We start from the raw sequence: 24,640 nt of genomic DNA, 5'->3' as shown, positions 1-24,640 counted from the left end.
GCCACCACCTCTACAGAGAGATCGCACCCCTTTGGCACGTCAGAATGTTGTGGAGCAGAAATATGTGAGCGGTGTCAAAGGGGTTTGAAGAGCACTTTGTGGAAATCGGTGGAAGTGACCAGAGACTTCACCAGTGTCCTCTTCTCACAAGTATCCATGACCTATCAGAAGAACATTTTGACCGGATTTCCCAATTAAAGGTGTTTTCCGGGAGTTACACATTAGGCTACTTTCACATCTGCGTTGTGCTGTCCAGTTTTGAGATCCAGCACAGGCTCTCAAAACCGCAGCACAACGCTTCACTTTGGTCCCCATTCATTGCCAAGGAGGACAAAACTGAACAAACCGGAACCGAGTGCACCAGATTGCATTCCATTCCAGTTTGTTGCATGGGGAACTGAACAAGCCAGAACCAGCACCAAAAACCACGTAAGTCAGTGGTGGACACGTAAAAAACGGATTCGGTGCCCGGTTTCTTCATTTTCAATGTAATACAACTGGATGCGTTCTGAACGGATGCAGCCGGTTGTATGATTAGGACGGAAGCGTTGTGCTGAGATTTTGAGATTCCCTGCCGGATCTGCAAACCGTACAGCAAAAAACGTTGTCTCATCACAGACAATGGGGGCATATCGCTAGGATATGCCCCCATTGTCTTATAGGTGCGGGTCCCACCGCTGGGACCTGCACCTATATCCGGATTGGAGCCCCGTAAAGTGGCGGCGGGAGGACTCCGGTCCGGCCACCACCAATCGCATTCCCCATAGAAGTGAAGGGGAGCGCACCGCACATGACCGGCCGCCGCTCCCATTCACTTCTATGGAGCCGACGGAAATAGCCGAGCCAGCTATTTTCGGCGGTCCCATACAAAATGAATGGAGGGGCGGCTGCATATGCGCACCACTTTTGGGGCTCCTTTCTCGATATAGGTGCAGGCGGTGGGACCCAACCTATCAGACAATGGGCGCCTATCCTAGCGATATGCCCCCATTGTCTGTGATGAGACAACCCCATTAATGACCTATATTTAGAATAGGTCATCATTATGAAATCAGTGGGGGTCTGACTCCTGGGATCCCTCCGGTCAGCTGTGATCTGCTCTCCAGTAAGCTCCATGGCCTCCTCCCAGCTCACCGAGCACAGCACCGTCCATTGTATAGCGGCTGTTCTTGGAATTTCAGCTCAGCGCCATTCACTCCAACGGACCGAGCTGCGTCTAGACCCTGTAAATTGTGACGTCACATAGCCTAGGAAGAGGCCTACGTTTTAATGGAGCGTCATAGCCTCTTTGTACAGCTGATCGGCGGGGATCCCAGGAGTTGGACCCCTGCTGTTTTCATATTGATGACCATCTATCCTGAGGAATGGCTGTTGATATAAAAATCCTGGAAATCCCCTCTAAAAACCCCTTTGCACAGTTCACTTTAGGGCCCATTCATGGGCGTGGACCCGCTCGCAGCTTAGCTCCATTAAATGGAGGTAAGCTGTGATCGGACAGCTGCCATGGTTGTTGGCGCTTGTCCCTTGTTGGTGCTTTTGCGGCTTTAAAACCCCATCTGTGAACTGCCGCTCACCTCTCATCGAAAACAGTGGGAAGCAGAAACCACGCGGCTGCCAGCGGAATTTTGGTGCGTTGTCTGTGCTAAAATTTCACCACCAATTTCCTCTATGTGAACGGGCTCTAAGGAGTGAAAACGTTTCCCTTTGGTCCTTTTAACCAAACAATTTGCGAATTTAAAAAAAAATGTAATAACGAGATTGGTTTTAAGAATTTATGTACATGTTAAATACATCATGAGATGCATCTTCTGTGTTTAGGGTTCCAGGCGAGGTTGAGTCATCTCCATTCCATGCAAGCGAGAAGTGTAAGGAAGTCGTCCTTAAACCCAAGTCCTCTGGTACGTGTCGGGCTTTTCTTTGTATTTTCCTGCGTCGTGCTGTAGATTCTGCACTGAATGGTTTGTCTTATGATGAATTGGCAGCGAGATGGCTGAGACGTGTTACGTTCCAATTGTGGCTAATAAATTACGGCCCACAGTCTGCCGCATTAAAGGGGTTTTCTACTGATGGCCTATCCTCTGGACACCAGGGACCCCGCCGATCAGCTGCTTGAGAAGGCTCCGACACTGTAGCGCCACGGCCTTCTCACAGCCTTGCCTAGGCCAGTGATATCACATTCATCAGTCTCATGGCCTAGGCACATCTCGGCCCCATTCAAGTGAAGCTGCGATACCAAGCACGGCCACAATCAAATGGATGGCGCTGTGCTTGGGAAGCTGAGAGAAGGCCGCAGCCCTAGTGCGAGCGCCATTATTGTTTAAATCACGTTTTTACTTAAAACATCTTTTTAGAATTTATGGCGATTTTTATTTATTTTTTGTTTTGTTAGTTTTTCCCCCCAGGTCGTTGTTTTTTTTTTTTTAAATATAATCATAAAATCTTTCAGTTTTCACACTGGCCACTAGGCCTCAGATATGTTAACACATCCCGTCCTTTGAGACCATCTCCATGGGCCATAGACACAATGGACAGGAGAGGACTCTAGGGGGCAGTTTTCTAGGCGTGCTCTGTGCAGAGGTCAGGAGGGAGCAGATGAGCTGGGATATCACCTATTGTGAATGGTGGATTCTGTGTTCTCTATATAGAGGTGATGCCTGTCATTGTAATCCTGTGATGATAAGGAGATAGCTACCTGTACAGAACAGGAAATCATCACCTATAAACCTAGTGGCCTGTGTGTAAACTGTTTATATACTTATTTTTTTTATTTTTTTTAAATAGAGATCTTAACATTTTTTAAAATAATCACCAAAAATTCTTAAATACTTAAAGAATTAAACAAAAGGCCATTTTCTGATGACCCATTCCCTTTAAAGAATGTTTTTGCCTTGATGGACAGTGGGTGTTTTTTTTGCCTAGATGTTATTGCTATGTGACTCGTCTGCAGGTGACGCGACTATTAATGTGACCGAGCGGATGTGGCAATTGTAAGAACTTAATGGCTTTATCAGTAATGCTGTTAGTCCTTGGGTGACATGATTGGGTACGAGCAAGACCTCTTTGCGTGCCTTGGTTCCTCTTTTAAAAAAAATCAGTTTAGAAATGATCAGAGCAGCAGGAAGGGGTGAGCAGTCAGTGACCTCTTAAAGGGGTTCCCTGGGATTTACATATTGATGACCTATCCGCAGGACAGGTCATCAATATCAGGTCGGCGGGGGTCCGACTCAGTAGTTGGCATAGTCTTTAGCCTCCTCCGCAGCTCACCAATCACAGCAGCGTACATTTTATAGCGGCTGTGCTTGGTATTGCAACTCGCTCCCATCCACTTTAGTAGGGCTGAGCTGCCCATAGGCCATGTGACCAATGAGGCCGCTGATATCATATTGGTGACCTATCGATACGTATAGGTCACCACTATGTAAATTCCGAAGAACCCTAGTAAGAATAGGGATGTTTATGTCATACCCAAAGAGTCGTAGGAGCAAGTTTCCAGCAGCACAGAGTATTTCTGCAGATAATTATACTGATCTCATTGGGTTGAGGGAAGCAGCCAAGTCAGTTAATTTTGATGGTTGTTGCTTAGTGGCTATGTGAAACCTCCGCATAGAATAACCAGCACATACGGACTTGGTCATACGTGAACAGAGCCTTGTGGTCAGTGACATAGGACAATTTATACCTAGGGGTCATAGGTCATTCATTACTGGTTTGAAGCCATCAGAAAAGGAAAAGCGGTCAGAGCCTGCAATGTGTTTCGGGATACCTCTTTAAATGGAAAGATTCTCTTATAGCACTGGACTCCCAACTGGATGCCCAACCTGCGGCCCTCCAGCTGTTGCAAAACTACAACTCCCAGCATGCCCAAACAGCCTACAGCAGGACATTGTGGGAGTTGTAGTTTTACAACAGCTGGAGGGCCGCAGGTTGAGCATGCCTGTCCTACAGCTATTAGGACTTGCTGGAAGTTGAAGTTTTGCAACAGCTGGAGGGCTGCTTTATATAATCTCCATATGCCCCTTCAGTCTGCAAAATACATGGACAGAGATGACGTCCACATTTACTTAGCCGCTTGAGTCTTCTAATCCTCCGTAGTGTAGACATGCACTGATATAGATGTATAGGCTTTGCCTTATTTCCCATATATACGCAGCAGAGGTGATACTGATTTAATACAGACCGTAGTATAATGTTGAATATTGTAAATGTGGTTAGATCAGCGTCCAGCGCAGCGCTCGGTCCCTCTCGCCGCTCACTCTAGTTTGTAGTATCGCCACCAGCTCGGAGTTAATCTATCAGTTGTAATAGCCCCCATAAAATACCAGAATGAGATTGCAATAAGCCCAGAAAATGGGCTACAAATCCCGTCAGCAGTCAAGCAGCCAGTCAAGCAAAAATAAAAATAGATGCATCTGAAACGCATGCATTTCTCTGCGCTGAATTATAGGCGGTCAGAGATCAGAGGCCAGCGTGTTAAACCGCGTTACAATGGAGGGCCTGTGACACGCCACCTGCCTCCCTGTACAATGAGGGACTTCTCCCATCGCTTGTTTGAACATGATTTTTCTCATTAATGTGGTTCATGAAAAATGTTATCTTTTTCAACAAAACAAGGAACATTTTACAATGAAACTAATGAAGATTGTGTTCACATGTAATATTTATCTTGCGGTATGGGGAAAATGTGAGCGGTCGTCTCAGGACTGAAAAATCCTTCACCAATCCTAATACCAGGACAGGATCTGTCAGCTCTCCTGTGTGGTGTAGTATAGAGGATCTGTCGGCTCTCCTGTGTGGTGTAGTATAGAGGATCTGTCAGCTCTTCTGTGTGGTGTAGTATAGAGGATCTGTCAGCTCTCCTGTGCGGTGTAGTATAGAGGATGTCGGCTCTCCTGTGCGGTGTAGTATAGAGGATCTGTCGGCTCTCCTGTGTGGTGTAGTATAGAGGATCTGTCAGCTCTCCTGTGCGGTGTAGTATAGAGGATCTGTCAGCTCTCCTGTGTGGTGTAGTATAGAGGATCTGTCGGCTCTCCTGTGTGGTGTAGTATAGAGGATCTGTTGGCTCTCCTGTGTGGTGTAGTATAGAGGATCTGTCAGCTCTCCTGTGCGGTGTAGTATAGAGGATCTGTCGGCTCTCCTGTGCGGTGTAGTATAGAGGATCTGTCAGCTCTCCTGTGTGGTGTAGTATAGAGGATCTGTCTGCTCTCCTGTGTGGTGTAGTATACAGGATCTGTCAGCTCTCCTGTGTGGTGTAGTATAGAGGATCTGTCAGCTCTCCTGCGGTGTAGTATAGAGGATCTGTCGGCTCTCCTGTGTGGTGTAGTATAGAGGATCTGTCGGCTCTTCTGTGCGGTGTAGTATAGAGGATCTGTCAGCTCTCCTGTGCGGTGTAGTATACAGGATCTGTCAGCTCTCCTGTGTGGTGTAGTATAGAGGATCTGTCAGCTCTCCTGCGGTGTAGTATAGAGGATCTGTCGGCTCTCCTGTGTGGTGTAGTATAGAGGATCTGTCGGCTCTTCTGTGCGGTGTAGTATAGAGGATCTGTCGGCTCTCCTGTGCGGTGTAGTATAGAGGATGTCGGCTCTCCTGTGTGGTGTAGTATAGAGGATCTGTCGGCTCTCCTGTGTGGTGTAGTATAGAGGATCTGTCAGCTCTCCTGTGTGGTGTAGCATAGAGGATCTGTCAGCTCTCCTGTGTGGTGTAGTATAAAGGATCTGTCGGCTCTCCTGTGTGGTGTAGTATACAGGATCTGTCAGCTCTCCTGTGCGGTGTAGTATAGAGGATCTGTCGGCTCTCCTGTGCGGTGAAGTATAGAGGATCTGTCGGCTCTCCTGTGTGGTGTAGTATACAGGATCTGTCGGCTCTGCTGTGTGGTGTAGTATACAGGATCTGTCAGCTCTCCTGTGTGGTGTAGTATAGAGGATCTGTCGGCTCTCCTGTGTGGTGTAGTATAGAGGATCTGTCGGCTCTCCTGTGTGGTGTAGTATAGAGGATCTGTCGGCTCTGCTGTGTGGTGTAGTATAGAGGATCTGTCAGCTCTCCTGTGTGGTGTAGTATAGAGGATCTGTCAGCTCTCCTGTGTGGTGTAGTATACAGGATCTGTCAGCTCTCCTGTGCGGTGTAGTATAGAGGATCTGTCGGCTCGGTCAGGACGTATCATCATCAATAATAATAGGTTGATTGTAACTTATTCCTTTAAGTGGTTTTCTGAGATTTTCATATTGATGGCCTGTCCTCAGGATAGGTCGTCTGTATTAGATTGGCGGAGGTTTGGCTCCCTGTTTAAAGAGACAGTAGGGCTCCAGTGAGTGCTGCATCCTCCTCCTAGGCCAGTGATGTCAAAATTAACAGTCTTATGGCCTAGGTGCTGTGCTTGTTAAACTGTGGGGAGGCATTAACTCTACTGGGGTCCGACTACTCAGTTGCCAGTAGTGGGACCCCACCAATCTGAGGTCCTATCCTCAGGATAGTTAATATCAAACACCCGGAAAAAAAAAAAAACTTTTTAAAGTGGTTTTCCCAAGATATAAACTTATCTCTTATCCACAGAATAGCAGATGAGCATCTTATTGGTGCTGGTCTGACCACTTGGACCCCACTGCTTATGCAAACAGGAGTATTCGAGGATGTGCACTGCTGCTCCATTCCTTCCCCGTGGGACTGCAAAAGATTACCGAGCTCCGTCTGCTCCACGCATTTAGAGAACTTTAGACAGTTGGGGTCCCAACAGTTGCGCCTCACTGATCAGATACTTATTCCTTATACTGTGTACAGGGGATGAGTTTATATTTTGGGACAACCCCATTCCCTGCTGACAAGTGATTGTCTCCAAAGTCACCTCAATATGGGGTTGTCTTCTTCCAAAACATGGACACCTATTCTTGAGTTAGAGCCTCGGAAATCACTTAGACCATGCCGCATATAAACGGTCATTCTGTATTGAAATATAGATGAAAGGGAGCTATGGAAACTATGGAGTGCTCCCAGCACCATTCATAACTTCCATCCATTTTAGTGGAAAAAGTCCAGACTTCTTTTCTTGCCCTTTACCAGTGTCCCGGCTGGACAAATGTTGTCTCGTCCTCCTGAACGGCACTGGTCCCATCCGCCGGACCCTCATCAATCAGCCTATCCGGAAATCTTATATAGAGAATTCTATTAAAGGCTATGGACACTTTGGGGGCAATTTTGTTAAAATGATTGCATCGTGCTCATTTTGGGCTAAATTTTTATTTTTTTTACATTGGTCTTTATTAAAAATATTCAGTCGTTTCTGAGGAACAGGGGTTTAAAAATCGGTTTGTTTGCAAGCTGTGACTTTCTGTTTACTTTGAATCCTGCCATCTTATCAAACTGATAAGAATATGGCTTAAATAAGTGGTTATGAGGTCAAGAGATCAGAGATAGGAGCTACACATGAGCTGTCAGAGGAGGGGATTCAAAGAACATTTCAGAGCTTACTAACAGACTGATTGTTTTAACCCCTGTGTCTCAGAAACGGCTAAAAAATTTTAATAAAGGCCAATTGAAAAAAATAATTATAGCCCAAAAGGAGTAAAATGCGATTAAAAAAAAAAAAAATGCCCAGAAGGTGTCCATAGCCTTTAAGCCATATGGCGGTTAGCTCCAATCCAGAGCCGCAGAAAGATTCCTGTAAAATAAAGGACATGTCATATCTCAGAACCGCCGACTGCATTTTAACCTCCCAGCCTCGGCTTCCTCAAACACGCATCAAGCCATCTGATTATTCTTTCAATTCGCCGCTTCCATTATTCTCAAATAGTACTATAAAACCCAAAATATGAGAAATAGGCAGGAAAAAAATAATAATACGGGAAGGTATTTTATGTCTCCGTTTGATGGATCGGCCCTCTGGAAAGGGAAACAAAACACTAAATATCTGTAATCCCGCATTATTTACCGCATGGCTGGTTAAATGCTACTTTAAGCCTCATAAAATTAAAAGGGAAGAGATCTCCCGACTGTAGCAGGAATTGGATTTAGGAAGAAGGGTACAGAGCCAAAATATTGCTACAGAATTAAATGTCAAAAATCTTCTTTAATAGCAGATATATAGTTCACACTGTGTGGTTATGATTAATACATTTAATCTAAATCACTGAGAGTTGCTCTGCCTTTTCCATAAAATACAATAGGACACAAATCAGTTTTACTGGAGGCTGATAACAATCGCCAAATAATGCATCTTCCCGCCCAATAAATTGTCAGTTATACCTTTAACTAAAAATCAATTCATCCCGCCAGAATTTATCGCCTTTTCCCCCAATAAATCTCCTCAACTGTTTATTCATTTGCTTTCTTGATACATTTGCGCCACTTTTGCCACGCTCCGGCGTTTTTCCCTTTTTGATTCATTGTAAATTAGAAAAAATCTATTTTGACTCAATTTTCTAGTGAGGAAGTTCAGATCTGGCGGCGAGTCATTTTTTTCAGTCTCCTTAGATATTTGGTACCCTTGAACTCCAGTCGCAGATCGGATGTTTTTTTTCTTGCTTCCTTTATGTCTTGGATGAAGTAAGATTTTGTGGGTTGTTTGGCGCCGCATATTATTTTAATTGATATTATTACCACAGTTAGCAGCACGTGAGAAAGCTGCATATGGCGGCTCAAGGAGTCCCTACTGTTCTGTAGGCGTTTTTTTGCAGCGCATCTACAGAGCATCCTATTCTCCCCTAGGACAGTTTACTTCCTAGTACAATGTGTGATTGGCACGCCACCGTTTTTAATCTCTTACGTTCATTTGTAGTGCGTGAGGGTTAACCTGGGACATTGATGGCATAGCGCTAGGACATGCCATCAATATCAGATAGGTGCTGGTCCCAACTCTAGAGAAAGGAGCCCTCGAAATGAGGGAGACCACACCATACATGCGCAGCATGCTCTCCAATTATCGCTATGGGACTTCCTAAAATTGCTGAGAGAGCACACTTGGCTATTTTTGGAAGCCCTATAAGCGGTGAATGGAGAGTGCACTGCGCAAGCGCGCCCACCTCTCCATTCACCTCTATGGGACTAACGGAAACAGCTGATCCAGCGTTCAGCATATTTGGAACTCCCAATTCAGTGAACGTAGGGTGACCACACATTGGCAGATGCTCTCTGTTCACTTTGGAGTTCCTGTTTTAGAGATAGGAGCAGGTCCTAGACATTAGCGATACGACACCAATGTCAGATAGGAGCAGGTCCTAGACGTTAGCCATACGACACCAATGTCAGATAGGAGCAGGTCCTAGACGTTAGCCATACGACACCAATGTCAGATAGGAGCAGGTCCTAGACGTTAGCCATACGGCACCAATGCCAGATAGGAGCAGGTCCTAGACGTTAGCCATACGGCACCAATGCCAGATAGGAGCAGGTCCTAGACGTTAGCCATACGGCACCAATGTCCGATAGGAGCAGGTCCTAGACGTTAGCCATACGGCACCAATGTCAGATAGGAGCAGGTCCTAGACGTTAGCCATACGGCACCAATGTCAGATAGGAGCAGGTCCCAGACGTTAGCCATACGGCACCAATGTCAGATAGGAGCAGGTCCTAGACATTAGCCATACAACACCAATGTCAGATAGGAGCAGGTCCTAGACGTTAGCGATACGACACCAATGTCAGATAGGAGCAGGTCCTAGACGCTAGCGATACGACACCAATGTCAGATAGGAGCAGGTCCTAGACATTAAGTGATATGACACCAATGTCAGATAGGAGCAGGTCCTAGACGTTAGCGATACGACACCAATGTCAGATTGTCAGATAGGAGCAGGTCCTAGACGTTAGCCATACAACACCAATGTCAGATAGGAGCAGGTCCTAGACGTTAGCCATACTGCACCAATGTCAGATAGGAGCAGGTCCTAGATGTTAAGTGATATGACACCAATGTCAGATAGGAGCAGGTCCTAGACGTTAGCGATACGACACCAATGTCAGATAGGAGCAGGTCCTAGACGTTAGCCATACGGCACCAATGTCAGATAGGAGCAGGTCCTAGACGTTAGCCATACGACACCAATGTCAGATAGGAGCAGGTCCTAGACGTTAGCCATACGACACCAATGTCAGATAGGAGCAGGTCTTAGACGTTAGCCATACGGCACCAATGTCAGATAGGGGCAGGTCCTAGATGTTAAGTGATATGACACCAATGTCAGATAGGAGCAGGTCCTAGACGTTAGCGATATGACACCAATGTCAGATAGGAGCAGGTCCTAGACGTTAGCGATACGACACCAATGTCAGATAGGAGCAGGTCCTAGACGTTAGCCATACAACACCAATGTCAGATAGGAGCAGGTCCTAGACGTTAGCCATACAGCACCAATGTCAGATAGGAGCAGGTCCTAGATGTTAAGTGATATGACACCAATGTCAGATAGGAGCAGGTCCTAGACGTTAGCGATACGACACCAATGTCAGATAGGAGCAGGTCCTAGACGTTAGCCATACGACACCAATGTCAGATAGGAGCAGGTCCCAGACGTTAGCGATACGACACCAATGTCAGATAGGAGCAGGTCTTAGACGTTAGCCATACGGCACCAATGTCAGATAGGAGCAGGTCCTAGACGTTAGCCATACGACACCAATGTCAGATAGGAGCAGGTCCTAGACGTTAGCCATACGGCACCAATGTCAGATAGGAGCAGGTCCTAGACATCCTTTCTAGAGAATGGGGCCTCCAAAGTTAGGGGACTCCCAGCGCAGGGTGTTTTCCATTCAACGCTATGGGCGTTCAGAAAATTGCCAAGTGAGTATGCTCCATAGCTGCAAATGGAGACTGCATTGTGCAAGCGTGGCCACATCTCCAATCACCACTAAGGGGACTGCCGGAAATAGCCAAACCAGGCCCTTGGCTATTTTCAGAAGTCTCATACCAGTGAATAGATGGGGTGGTCACACATGCGCAGCGGATCTCTGTTCACTTCAGGGGTTCTGTTCTGCAGATAGGAGCAGGTCCTAACAATATGCCTTTAATGTCCCAGGTGGGAATGCTCCTTTAAAGTCGGCACCATAGGTTTCTAAAAGCGTTCTAGTGCCGTGTGACGTAAATTGGGTTACACATTTCCTTTGCTAAGCAATGCATAACTTTTGTTGATACAGAAGTTGGACTTTGATGCACCAGAGCAATTAAAGGGGTAATTCATTATTACCACCTATGCCCACTGGTCACTGCTGTAGGAGGTCCTAAAATAGCCGAGTGCTGTCTTCCACCAGTCCCATATTGGTGATTGGAGAGATGGCCGCCTTTGTCGAGTACGCTCTCCGTTCACTGCTATGGGACTCCCGAATATAGGTGAACACGCTCACTTAGCTATTTTTGGAAACCCCATACTGATGAAAAGAGACCACACCGCGTATGGCCCCTGTTCTCTAGACAGGTGCAGCTCCCACCTATGGGATCCGGACCTATCTGACATTGATGACCCTTTTCATTTTGATCATGATTTATGGTGGACATTGCTCATGTGGAGCAACTCTCACCTTTCAAATCTCTTAGTCTCACTGCTCTTACAGTAAAGAATCATCTATGCTTATGGTGAAAGCTTCTTTCCGCTACATGTAGTGGGAGTTAATTCTTATGGTCAGTCAGGAAGGCTTTTTCCTAGAATATGGGAACCGTCTAGACCAGGCATGCTCAACCTGCGGCTCTCCTGCTTTTATAAAACTACATCTCCCACCATGCCCTGATAGCTGTAGGCTGTTCAGGCATGCTGGTAGTTGTAGTTTTGCAATAGCTGGAGGGCCGCAGGTTGAGCATGCCTGGTCTAGAAGATTGTGAAGCCCACTGGGAACATTGAGTGATGGTGACGTCTTCTTGACCTTTTTCTGGATCAACGCTTTACAGTGATATGTTGAACCAGAAGGACTCGCTTCGTGTCATAGTAGTTGAAGGCCACAGTCTTGGATCCATGACTGACCCCTAACCCATAGTGCGGTCATAGCGGAAGGGGCAGGGCCTGACAAACCCTTCTTTAACCCACCTTCTGTGCTCTATTGGTTATGTCTATGGTATGCCGTGAGCGATCCTAACCCATAACTATTACATTTTTACAAGTTTTGGAATTGAAATGCGCTGTCTGTTTCTTCCTGCACACCCGCACCCCCCCCCCCCCCCTCCCCCCATTAGACCATTTTCTTTGAGTAGTAAATAAGTTGCAGAGAGGTAGAAGCAATTTGGACTTGATCTATCGCTGTTTATGTTAAAACATATTGAGTGTTAAAATGATTGATTCCAGGAGCAAAAGAATCATTTGAGCGGACGGATTAGCGTTCATTAATTTTACTAATTACATGGCGAGAAAAACAGATGTTTTGTTAGGCGGAGATCAGGCATTAATTGCAGGTCCTAGCTTCTATACTAAAAATAGCGGTGCAGGGTTACGGGCGCACTTTGCCGGGTTTGAAAAGGGACAAGGGGCGTAATGTAAAATAAGGCATTTGTATTAGTAAGGGTTATGTCATGTACTCTTTTAGGCTCAGCTGATGGTCTCTAAGGGGATGTCCAACTTCATATTATTATTTTTTTTTAAATACACCTCCTACCCAGTGGGGGCCTGTCGAAAGAAGCGTACTTACCTGCTCCCCAACACTCTGTCTTGGGTCTACTGCATATAAACTTTTGGCATTATCGGGGTTACCTGCGCTGCTACAGCCATGACTTGTCCCTAAGTACCACTTGGGGACATATCCTCATCATCATGTGGCCAGCGATTGGCTGCATCGGCACACGTGACCCTGTCCATACCAGAAGTTTACATGCAGGAAGCTGGAACTGAGCGTCGGAAAGCAAGTAAGTACGATTCCTTAAACATGCCCCATAGGGTTGGGGGTACTTAAAATAACTTTATGAATTCAGGCAACCCCTTTAAAGGGATATTTTGGTTATGTGAGGTTATCACCTATCCACAGGATTGGAGATTACTATTAGATCTGGACCCCCACCGATTATGCGAACAGGTAGCCTGTACCCCATGGAGACCCCCCTGAAGCGGCCGCTCAGCTACTCCGGAGATAGCCGAGAACTGTATTTTGGTGGGACTGACTGATGTGTACGAGGGTGTCCCGACTCTCCCCTGATAGCAGATTTCTCCAGAAAGAAGGGCAGGGCATGTTGGCTTTCAACCCCTTATCTTTTGTTCCCATAGGATATAAATTGCCACCAGAGATGTCTAGCAGAGACCAGTTCCCCTCTTCCTTCTGAGTGCGTATGTGTATATGGGGTAGGGGTGTCAGGAGGAATAGCTGTCTGACAACTATCTAAGGTTTATGGCCATTGACATGATACATTTATTGCAGACCAGTGGTATGTCTGACTACATCTGGTGAGATCTACTGACAGATGTCTGTGGTGGTCATACACAAAGGATTAGATTAGCAGCAAATGCTGGATCCGCCAGTGACCTGCAGATAAATACCGTATCTTGTGTCTATGGCCAGATAGAGAAATGGACAAGTGACAGCAGGAAAAAAGGTCAAATCCCATTCCCCATACAATTGAGATATAAGTTGACTCTGATTTCCCTGAAACTTATCAACGATCCCACCTCGGGGGTAGGAACGATCGGGCATGTTTAAAGCGTAACTACCCTTTCAACAAACTTATCAATAGTACAGTGAGTGCACATGAGGAATAACATTATTTCTGGTAATTATATTACTTGTATCTGGTATTTGAGTAGTTGTCCTCTGTGCATAGTGAATGACTTCTTTGCAGTTCTCTCAGATATGGTGGGTGGAGACCTGCTGCTATCTAATACACATAGAAAGTAGAGGAGAATCTGCCTCCTAACCTTCTCCTACTTATTTTGAAGAAGCCCCAGGATCACAGAGCACATTACAGAGAGGAACTGATCTGTATGGTTGTGAATAAAGCACTTGGGCTGAGATATAAATTACCCATTTGTCTCTTTGTCTGTGCCAGTCTCCTCTGTCTCACTCCTGCTGCTGCTCACTCCTCCCCTCTCCATTTACTTGACCTGTGTAATATGATCCTTCTGTGGAGATGCTCCCGTCTAGGATGGGATTAAAGGGGTTTTATCATCTCAGACACTGGTGGCATATCGCTAGGATATGCCTTCAATGTTATTTAGGTGAGGGTCCCTCCGCAATGTGTCCCTAAAAGTAAAGGAGAGTGCACCGTGTATGCGCGGTGTGCTCTCCAGTCATTTCTACGGGAGTTTCGAAAATATCTGAGCGAACCACCTTCCATGCCACTTCTCTTTTATGTCTGTTCCTCCATAGACAGCGTGCAGGCCTCCGCAAACAGCAGTCTTCCCTCTGATGGATTTACAAGAAAGTGTCGGGGGTAATCTGAATTTCTTTCAGCCTCTAAGTCTATTTAGCATTTTTGTGATATATAACATAACAGACAACCCTTCAAATATAGAGGATCGGTGGATGAGGAACCTACAAATCCACCCTTGTAGAGACATTCCTTGGAGCACAAAACATGACCAGAATGGATGAAAGTAACTTTTTTACTAGGACCTCTAAGAAACAATGCGTTTCAGAGTGCAAGGACTCCTTTTTCAAGTCTTGTGAGGCCAGAATCGGCGTCTATCACATGAGTGCTGGTGGCCAATAGTAGGCTTGTCTGCGAACCCTTCAATTATGAGATCCACAAGAAGAGCATCCACACATTGACATTTATAGAAGAGAGTGGCCTTAGTGGGCCTCTCATTATCACGCTGGATTTTGCTGCCCAGAACAGAAGGGCCTGATATTTGTTTCCACCTCCAGGGTCCTTTCCATATCCCACCCCCTTGTTTGCTAAAAGTGCAGTTCCTCAGGGGAGGGAAGCCCTGCACACGTTCTCCAATAGCAAAGAGGAAAGGACTAACCAGGGCTGGACCCTGTATCTCCAGAGGCTCCCCAGCAGCCTGTATGACCTGCCTCTAGGACATATAGGCCCTCGCACTCACAGTTTTGTCATTAATGGAGCATACAGTCATTAATGCCACATACAGAGGATTGGATTAAGGACGCAGGGGAGGCGACGGCATCGGGTCCTAATAATATGGCGAGCGCGTCCTCTAAGCCGTCATCTATTTCAATCCCGCATTTCAAGAAGCCAAAGCCTCTGATGATGTGCATGGGCTAAGTGCATAGATTTACTGCTGCAGTTTGAACATTTTTAAATTAAAATATATCGCTCATTCAGAAAATATTGATTTACACATCGCTGTGTCAATATTAAATCTAGCAAATTTTCCAATAAGTTAAAAAGATCTGGCAGGTCAGGCGAAATGTACTGAGTTGATTTGATTTTATTTATGTGGCTCTTCATCCATCTCAGAAACCACTTTTATGGATTTCAACAAAATCTGGTGTTTTAGGTAGAGGGTTTGGTGTTTCTTTTTCTTTTTATTTATTTTTACCTTATTTTTATGGATGGGTATGTATACCGCTACTTTATGCACGCATGAGTTAGGATTTGCTAGTTTATTGTCAGGATTGATATTGCCTCTTCGTACTTCGTAAAAAATAATATTTATTTGGTGTATGTCTATATTGGGTCGTCTGTGACTATAAAACTGGGACTGGGGCTAATCTGTGACTTTTCTGTGCAGAATCTCAGGCAATTTTAAGCATGCAGTGGATTTTAAAATCCACTTTGTGTTCATTATTTCTTGATGATTTTCTTCTGAAGTGCATGAATGGTATATACAAACCGGTAGATCAAAAAATACTCCATTCACTGGTATTACTGGCAGATCGTCAGTGGACTCTGGCGGGATTTAGGCGTGGGCTCTGCGTCTGTAGTTTTACATGATTCATGTACAGCTTCTAGTGACCCCAAAAGTGATATTTTCTTCATGTTATTATCCTTCTTATAAATCACAGCCTGTTATTATCATGTCTCCCGATGTACATACTCTATTGACCCCAAGTGGGAAGATCCAGGAACTATTCTTCGTGTCATCACCCCTTTCCTGTTACTTGTATCTCTCCCCCTGTGCAGTCTTCAGTGAACCTAGGTGGTAAGATCCAGGAACTATTCTTCGTGTCATCACCCCTGTCCTGTTGCTGGTATCTATCCCCCTGTGCAGTCTCCAGTAACCCCTGGTGGTAAGATCCAGGAACTATTCTTCGTGTCATCACCCCTGTCCTGTTACTGATATCTGTTCCTCTGTGCAGTCCCCAGTAACCCCTGGTGGTAAGATCCAGGAACTATTCTTCGTGTCATCACCCCTGTCCTGTTGCTGGTATCTATCCCCCTGTGCAGTCCCCAGTAACCCCTGGTGGTAAGATCCAGGAACTATTCTTCGTGTCATCACCCCTGTCCTGTTACTGATATCTGTTCCTCTGTGCAGTCCCCAGTAACCCCTGGTGGTAAGATCCAGGAACTATTCTTCGTGTCATCACCCCTGTCCTGTTGCTGGTATCTATCCCCCTGTGCAGTCCCCAGTAACCCCTGGTGGTAAGATCCAGGAACTATTCTTCGTGTCATCACCCCTGTCCTGTTACTGATATCTGTTCCTCTGTGCAGTCCCCAGTAACCCCTGGTGGTAAGATCCAGGAACTATTCTTCGTGTCATCACCCCTGTCCTGTTACTGGTATCTCTCCCCCTGTGCAGTCTCCAGTGACCCCAGGTGGAAATATACCAGAACTATTCTTCATGTTATAGCCCCTCTTACCAGATTCCACCTTGTACTGTCTCCCGGTACAGCTTCCAGTGGCCCCAGGTGAGTTACAGGAACCTTTCTTTATGTTGTATCAGGGAGGATTGTCCCATTACGCCAGCTTGTCCCCTATCCACAGAATCTCTTCACTGGGGGTTCGACAGCTGGGCCCCCCGCCAATCACCAGGACAGGGGCCCATGCTCCGTGTTTTTATAGCACAGTACTCGGCTATCTCCAGCAGCCCCATAGAGCTGAATGGAGCGGCAGTACATGTCTTACCGCCGACCCATTCAGTTGGGGAGAATGGGCCCCTGTTTTTGTGAACAGCGGCGTCCCCAGTCGTCTTACCCCCACCGTTGATTCGCTTTTCCCCTATCCTGTGGATAAGGGATAATTTGATGTCATTGGACCCCCCCCTTTTAAAGGTTCTTTTTTCTTTTTACAAAAAAATGAGAAGATGACATTTGTCGACTCCATGAATCAAACATTACTGGTATCTGGATCATGGAGATTTTTGGTCTCTTCAGTTCTGGAGATGATATGTGTAGACGTAAGCGACATGTATGGATTCTGCGTAGCCCTCATGGCTCCCTGTTACAAAAAATAGCAATCTCGGAGGTGAACTCCATGAATGTGCAGAGATTTTGTGTTCTGCACCAAAACCTACATGGTTCGCATGCGGACACATTGCAAAGGGCAAATCCACTTCATAAACTGAACGTTTTTCCCCATAGCATGTGGATGAGATTTTGTAAAATTTCAGTCACTTTTCTGGTACGCTGAAGACTTTGCACCTACGATCCCAAAGCGGAAAATCTGCACCATATCCACCATGTGTGAACATACTCTACTGCAGAGGTTCAGAGACCCGGTAGGTAACCACCAACCGTTATATCAGTGGGGCATCGCTCTGTCTATGGCGGAACATTATACCAGAATGCTGCCTATCATTCGCCCATCAGATTGTTGAGACCCCCAGCGATCAGCTCTAATCGGTGAGGAAACCTGGTAGTAAGGGTTTGGTTTCTCTGCAGCGCCCCCACTGGGGAAATGAAGCATTTTACACTGTCCATTCAAATCATTAGGTTAAAATCAAAGGATACAAAGTAGAATCAGCTCCCCTCCATTTTCCATACGGTGCATGAACGCAGGGCCAATTCCCAGGAGTTGTGAATAGATGGCGTCGAATGTTCAGCACTCGTCAAAAATAAGATGGTCTTTATTTCATCTCAGGACATACAAAAAAGTTGAAAGCATCTTACTAACGCGTTTCACTAAGGGTGTTCTCACCAGAAACGCGTAAGGAAGGTGCTTTTTAACTTTTATTGTATGTCCTGAGATAAAATAAAAACTTTTTGTATTTTTGATGAGCGCAGAACATTCTAGGCTTGGGTTGTCCGTGTAATTCAGGACAGGTCCTCCAAAGCGAGATGTTCCTTACAAGCACTGCGCTTGTGCCCAAGAGGATCCCGAACAGAGGACCCACTCTCTGTTAAAGGGGTTCTCCCATGACTAATGTAAACAATGAAAATCAGACATGATATAGTACATGACAATCTATAGAACCAGCCCTGTACCTCACATGGATCCAGAGATCGCCCCATTCATTGCTCTGCTGGATTTATATCAAGCTGAAAGCTCATGGGGCGTGTCTTTTCTGCTGCAGCTCAGCGGGCGTGTCCAGGCTCTCCCTATCACAGCTCAGGGGGCGTGTCTCAGCTCTCCCTATCACAGCTCAGGGGGCGTGTCTCAGCTCTCCCTATCACAGCTCAGAAGGCAGTTGAAGGATGAAACTGAGCATGTGCGGCCTTCTCAGTGAGCAGGACAAGAAAAACAGCAGGTGGCGCTATGCAGATACATATTATTGAATAACTCAGCGGCTATGCAAAATTTTTAATTACATGTAATTCTAAAAATATTCAGATCCAGGTGCTGGTTTGGAAACTGTAGAATATTTTTCGTGGGACAACCCCTTTAACCCAGAATTCCCTAATGGGGTGTACGGCAATGAGTTTTCTACGCTGGACAACCCCTTTAAAATGTATAGCTTTGGCCACTGTGACACATAATGAAGATCTCAGCGGAGCTCCACGTCGCGGCTGCATGGTGACGCTGGCGGAATATCTAATCCCGCTGCCCATCCTCTTGTTTGCTAGTGACATGTAACGCGACGGCCGAGCCGGTGCGCGCCTGATTACCGCGCCGCTAATGCATAATGCACGCTGCTTTCCTATCGCACATTTGTTTAAGTTTCCAAAGAGAGAAAGGGGGGGGGGGGGTGTCTGAGCGCGCAGACGGCACTGCTACTTGTATACTCAGTCGTCTGCCTAATCCTTATCCCCACAGCATTGTCAATGCCCATCTAATTCCATTTTAACAACAGTAATTGGCTGATGGAGTAGAAGATATAGATTTGTTTTCCTGATGACTCCTTGACTTTTTTTCCTCTGGTAATACTAATACAATCCAAATCCTTGCTGGCGTGATTGTGTCATGAGCGGGTCAACAGTCATGTCAAGGTCCTATTGGAAGCCTCATAGCGAACATCTTAATTTAGACTTAGCTATCTCTTTCGCGTCGTATGTGCATTTGCCAGTAATTCTTTCACGTCTCAGTCATTCCATTACGCCACAATCCATTTACTTTAGCCGACGATGGCTCTGCATGGTAATCGCCTCGCGGGGCAGCGTTTTTTTTTTTTTTTTCATCCCTTTTAATGATTCCCTTTTAAGTGCCGTAGGGCTGCGTGCTTGCTTAAAGGGGGTTTCCAGTTTTACGTCAAAAATTTCATGATTGTAAAATTACACATTCTTCAGCTAATCCATGCTGATTGTTGTCACTGAATGTAAGCGTTTTTTCTTTATTTTTTCTATCAAGAAGCATATGCAGATTAGAAAGTTCCCTTAAGGGACTTAAAGGGGTTTTCTGGGAGACCTAGGGTAGGGCACTCCCACTGATCAGCTGTTTGAAGAGGCCACGGAGCTCCGTTGAGCTGGGGCTTGTTCTTTGACCAGTGACGTCACGTTTGTCACATGGCCTTTGTGCAGCTCAGCCCCATTCAAGCGAATGGGCCTGGCTTGCAATACCAAGCACAGCCACTACATGGTGTATGGCGCTGTGCTCGGTATGCTGTGAGGAGCACTATGGCCTTTTCAAACGATTGGGAGTCAGGCCCCCACCAATCTGATATTGATGATCTAGCCTGAGGATAGGTCATCAATATTGTACTTATGGAACACCCCTTTAAATATTGATAACCTATCCTCAGGATATATCATCTGTATCCAATTGGTGGGGATCCAACTGTCGGTTACCCCACTGATCAGCTTTTGGAAGGGGCAGAGGGGCTAAAGAATGCACCACAGCCTCTTTTTCGACCCCATCGATCACATGGCTTTTCTGTAGCCCATTCCATTGAATAGGGGTGAGCTGCAATACCAAGTACAGCCACTATACAATGGATGGCGCTGTGATTGGATAGCGGGATTGGAGGACGGGCAGCGGGATTAGATATTCCCCCAGCGTCACCATGCAGCCGCGACGTGGAGCTCCGCTGAGATCTTCATTATGTGTCACAGTGGCCAAAGCTATACATTTTAAAGGGGTTGTCCAGCTTAGAAAACTCATTGCCGTACACCCTATTAGGGAATTCTGGGTTAAAGGGGATGTCCCACGAAAAATATTCTACAGTTTATCTCATCGCTGTCACCCTTTCAAAAAGCGTATCGTTGAGTGTGCCGGGAGTCAGACCCCAACCGATCTGATATGAATGGACCTATCCTGAGGATAGGTCATCAGTATGTAGTTCCAAGAAAACCCCCTTTAAGCCTGTTCTCTTATGAAGGCAGTCCCGTCCATGTGTTCTCTTAGAGAAGTCTCTATGAGGACCTTATGTGCCAGATCCAGGAGCTGTGTTATCATCTGGATGGCCACCACGTAACGTTACAATGCCAGGCTGAGGCTTCCCTCCACCACAGTCAGCTATTTTCTGGAGAATGATGGGAGTAGGACCAGGGGCAGTGAGCTGATCACCCTGGCTGCTGCATTTCAAATGGGGTTGTCTCTGATGAAACAATCCCTTTAATAACAGCCCTAGGGACCTTCTATAGAGCCTACATATGAGATATGAGATCTCACAAGGCCTCCCGGTGACCTCATCAGAGCGAGACCCACGTTGGCTTTTTTTTCCTTGTTTGCCACAGTCTCAGATCTGGCATTGGCACCATGTCAGTGCCCACGTGATCGGTAATAGTACAGAGGAAGTCTTCTGTTGATGCCTGCCTACACTGTACTATTCGCTGGTGGTTGGCAAAGGGTTAAAGGAGTTGTCTGGTTTCATGATATTGAAGACCTATCCAAATTTCTCAAATAATATTTCTTTTGCTTTTCCAGACCCCATTGTGCAATTAATATCTAACTCTCTGCAGGGGAAGTTATTGGGGACCATATTTATGGCTGATAGCTGGGGGGGAAGGAGACTGACTTTGTGAAGTTACAGAAGACTATATATTGGTTGCTGCAAGAGGGGGAAGGCGACTGACTGGGGAACTTACTAGAGACTATGGGGGTCATTTACGAACAGATATACGGCACTTTTGTGGCGTATATCTGTCCAGATTCTGTCACACGCCATGTTGCGGCAGAATCTGCAACTCCTTCCCCGCTCATTCCAGGTCTAAAAAAAAAAAAAGGGGGAGTGGCGTGGGCAGGGAAGGTGGCCCGTCTCGTTTACCATTTTTCTACGCCTGGTTTAGCCATAGAAAATGGTCTAAATGGAAGACCGCTAGGAAGCTGTATTACATTTAGAAGCGGCGGCGGATACGCTGAAGTCATGGAGAGGCCGGCGTCTCTGCCTAACTTTGGCGATCCACCACCAGCGCAGGGGCTTATTAAGACCGACGTCTAAAACGCCAGTCTTGATAATGTGCCCTTATATTTTCTGCTGCTAGAGAGGAAGGATACCTGCGAGGAACTTGCTTGTGACTATATTTAGGAGACTGGCTGACTGGGAAATACTAAAGATGAAATTTACTGCTGCCAGAGGGGGAAGAAGACTGACTAGTGGTGATATGTGAAAGAGGGGGAGGGGGATGAAGAAAAAAATGCAAAGGATTTGTAAGTTGTAGGCGGGAAACAGAGACATGGATCATGTGACCCTGTACAGATAGTACAGATTAAAAATGTTGCTAAGGGGCCACAGAAAAAGGGGGGGGGGGAAAAAAGATGAATTTATATTTTTTTTGGTGGAAGTTTATATTGACTTATGGGATAATCCCTTCGACTCTGTAAATGCCAGAGATGTGGAATCCTCAATCCAACCCTTTGAAAAGAAATGTTTCGGAATGAATCTGCTCTATTAACATTGAAGGCCACCAGTGGTGCACATTGATTTTCAGCAGCGAGATGAAGTTGCTTCTGGCAGTTGAGTGGGATGTCACAAGACGATATCCAGAAGATCCATTCCCCAGGGATAGGCAGAATTAAGCAAAAGAAAAATTCTGAGGTTATAGCCCCTTTAATAAATAAAAGTAATCTTCTCCATTTAGGTCCCGAAGGGAATACTACAATAGCGGTACTGTCAGGGGTCAGGGCCTGTGACTTCACATCTTGCTTTATTAGCAGCCGGGGAAGGTTGCACAAAGAAGGGAACGCGGAATAGGTTTGACACGAGAAATTAATTATGAAATAAAAGGCAGATTCGCACTCGGGCTAGAATTAGCCCGTCAGGTCACGATGGCAGCAGTCACCTTGGAGTCGCAGAACAGATAGTGACACTGTACCTGTGGGTCTAATATAGAGACTGCGGGCTTATAGTGATGTCTACGTCGGCACGTTCGTTGTCAAAAGTCAGATTAAAGCGCAGGAAATAGACGCAGCAGTCCCTCATGACAGGTCAGTCCTCAGGTGGACGTCAGCAAACGGTCGGCTACTGTAGATCCGTGCTCGTCGGCAGAGTCTCATGAAATATGTAACATCTCCATAGGTGCCGGCAGTCCGGTGAAAAAAAGAACTTTTGTGGTATGCAAATTATCCCTAGGTGCGATGAGGGCGGTGCTGTTGCACCTAGTTGCTCAGAGAGGCTCCACACCCCCACTTCTGTGACAGGCAGGCCGGGCAGTAAAAACATATTCATCACTGGCCTGTGTGTCACAGTAGTGGGGGTGCGGAGCCTACCTACACGTGCACCTGCATGGAAGGTGGGTGTAGATACCGCTCCTCTTGTGTCCAGGTCCAGCATCTGGGATCTCTCAGTAGGCTCAGCTCAGCAGTTCCACGCCCTATGCAGCCCATTTAAAGGGGTTGTCCAGGAATTCAATATGGATGGCCTTCTCTTATGATAGACCATCAGTGTCTGTTTGGCGGTGTCAGACTTTTAAAGATGAATTTGTCAATTAATGGAGCAACCGATCTTCACTAAAAAGGTATACTTTTACTCAGCAGGATCCACCCTCCCAAGCCTGGTTTAATAGGGTTGTTCCTGCTCTTTAAGACAGTCACACTTTACATATCTGGTTCTCTGTGTTTCTTCTGTCATGTGTTCTTGCCCTTTAAAAACACCATAAGATTTCCCCCTTGACCTCATTGAACAGACCTGGAATATTCTTTATTTCGGAAGGTAAGGAGGAGATGGATCTATGACTATACAGATCCGTAAATTACGGATGACGTCCGTGTGGCTTTTATTTTTTTGCAGACCCGTTGACTTCAATGGGTCTGTGGTCCGCATTTGCGGCCGACTTCAGGACATGTTCTTCATCTGTTGATGCGGAAAGTGCACTGATGTCTTTCGTGTGCTTTCTGGCTCCGTATGTCCGTTCCGCAAAAGATAGGACATGTCCTATCCTTGGCCGCAAATTCGGACCACGGACTCCGATTCTTGCGCTAAGAGTTCACCCTTGACCTAATTGGCATATTCTTTATTTCGGACGGTAAGGAGGAGATGGATATATGGCTCGTCTGATATCATTCTGGAGCCCAACCAAAAACTTTTCTCCCGCAGGAAAAAAAAAATTAAATACAGAAATCATAATGGAAATGTTCACTTGAAGTAAGACAAATGGCACTAAATGAGAAAACACTCCATGAATTGCAAATGGAGCCGAGTTAATTTGTTGCTACAGTCGTGTTGCCCTACTGTTAAATGAAGGCTGCGTAATTATCTTGTTGGCAGAGATAATGTCAGAACCTTATTTCTTCTTACATGCCTCGTTTTTACACCCGGGCTAATTGAGCTGCAAGGTGACAACTGACTGTACTCGCCTATCCTCATCATTAGCGCGCTCTCGTCTGTTTACAGCTATTGCTTCCATTCATTTAGACACGTGCGATTTTTCTATTTTTTGTTTTTTTTTTCCCACTGTATCTTTAATGGGGTTTTCCTGTCTTGTAAAGTGATAGCGTATTGCAGGAGCTGCAGAGCAGCGCTCCTGATCCCCCCCCCCCCCCCCCCACCCACCCCCCGGCTGTGCAGGGGAGACAGAAGGGGGTGCATCGTTCCCAGGATCATTGAGGGTCTCAATGGTCAGACTCCCATCAATCCTAAAGTGACGCCCCCTTATCCTTGTGGTACCTCATCACTATATCCGATGAGGAACCCGGTGAATAAATGAGGGGTGCAAAATGTGGCTTTTCTAAGGCGGCATTCATATGAACGTGTGTATTTTGCGGTGTGCAGAACACGGATGCACAAAATGCGGGTGACGTCCGTTTGGCATTCGTTTTATTTTTGCGGAGCCATTGACTACAATGGGTCCGTGATCCGCATTTGCGACCAAGAATAGGACATGTTCTTCATCTGTTGCTGTTGGTGTGGAAAGCGCACTGATGTCTTTCGTGAGCTTTCTGTATCCGTATGTCCGTTCCGCAGAAGATAGACCATGTCCTATTCTTGGCTGAAAATGCGGACCACGGACCCAGTGAAGTCAGGGGATGCCACATGGACGTCATCCGTATTTTGTGGACCGCATAATACAGTCGTGGGAATGTACCTTAATACAA

General features: G+C 46.1%; 1 protein-coding gene across 1 annotated transcript in view; it reads left to right on the top strand.

Annotated features, from left to right (window-relative positions):
* GPATCH2 (G-patch domain containing 2) overlaps window positions 1-24,640 on the top strand; it is a 124,522-nt gene that overhangs the window by 15,525 nt on the left and 84,357 nt on the right. The window contains exon 5 of the mRNA XM_040430443.1: window positions 1,819-1,898. Coding sequence (XP_040286377.1) covers window positions 1,819-1,898 — 80 coding nt within the window. The remainder of the gene's footprint in view (window positions 1-1,818; window positions 1,899-24,640) is intronic.

The sequence above is a fragment of the Bufo bufo genome, chromosome 4 (assembly GCF_905171765.1).
Source record: "Bufo bufo chromosome 4, aBufBuf1.1, whole genome shotgun sequence".
NCBI lineage: Eukaryota > Metazoa > Chordata > Amphibia > Anura > Bufonidae > Bufo > Bufo bufo.
Note: the sequence above shows the minus strand (reverse complement) of the source record. Positions and strands in the feature narration are given on the sequence as shown.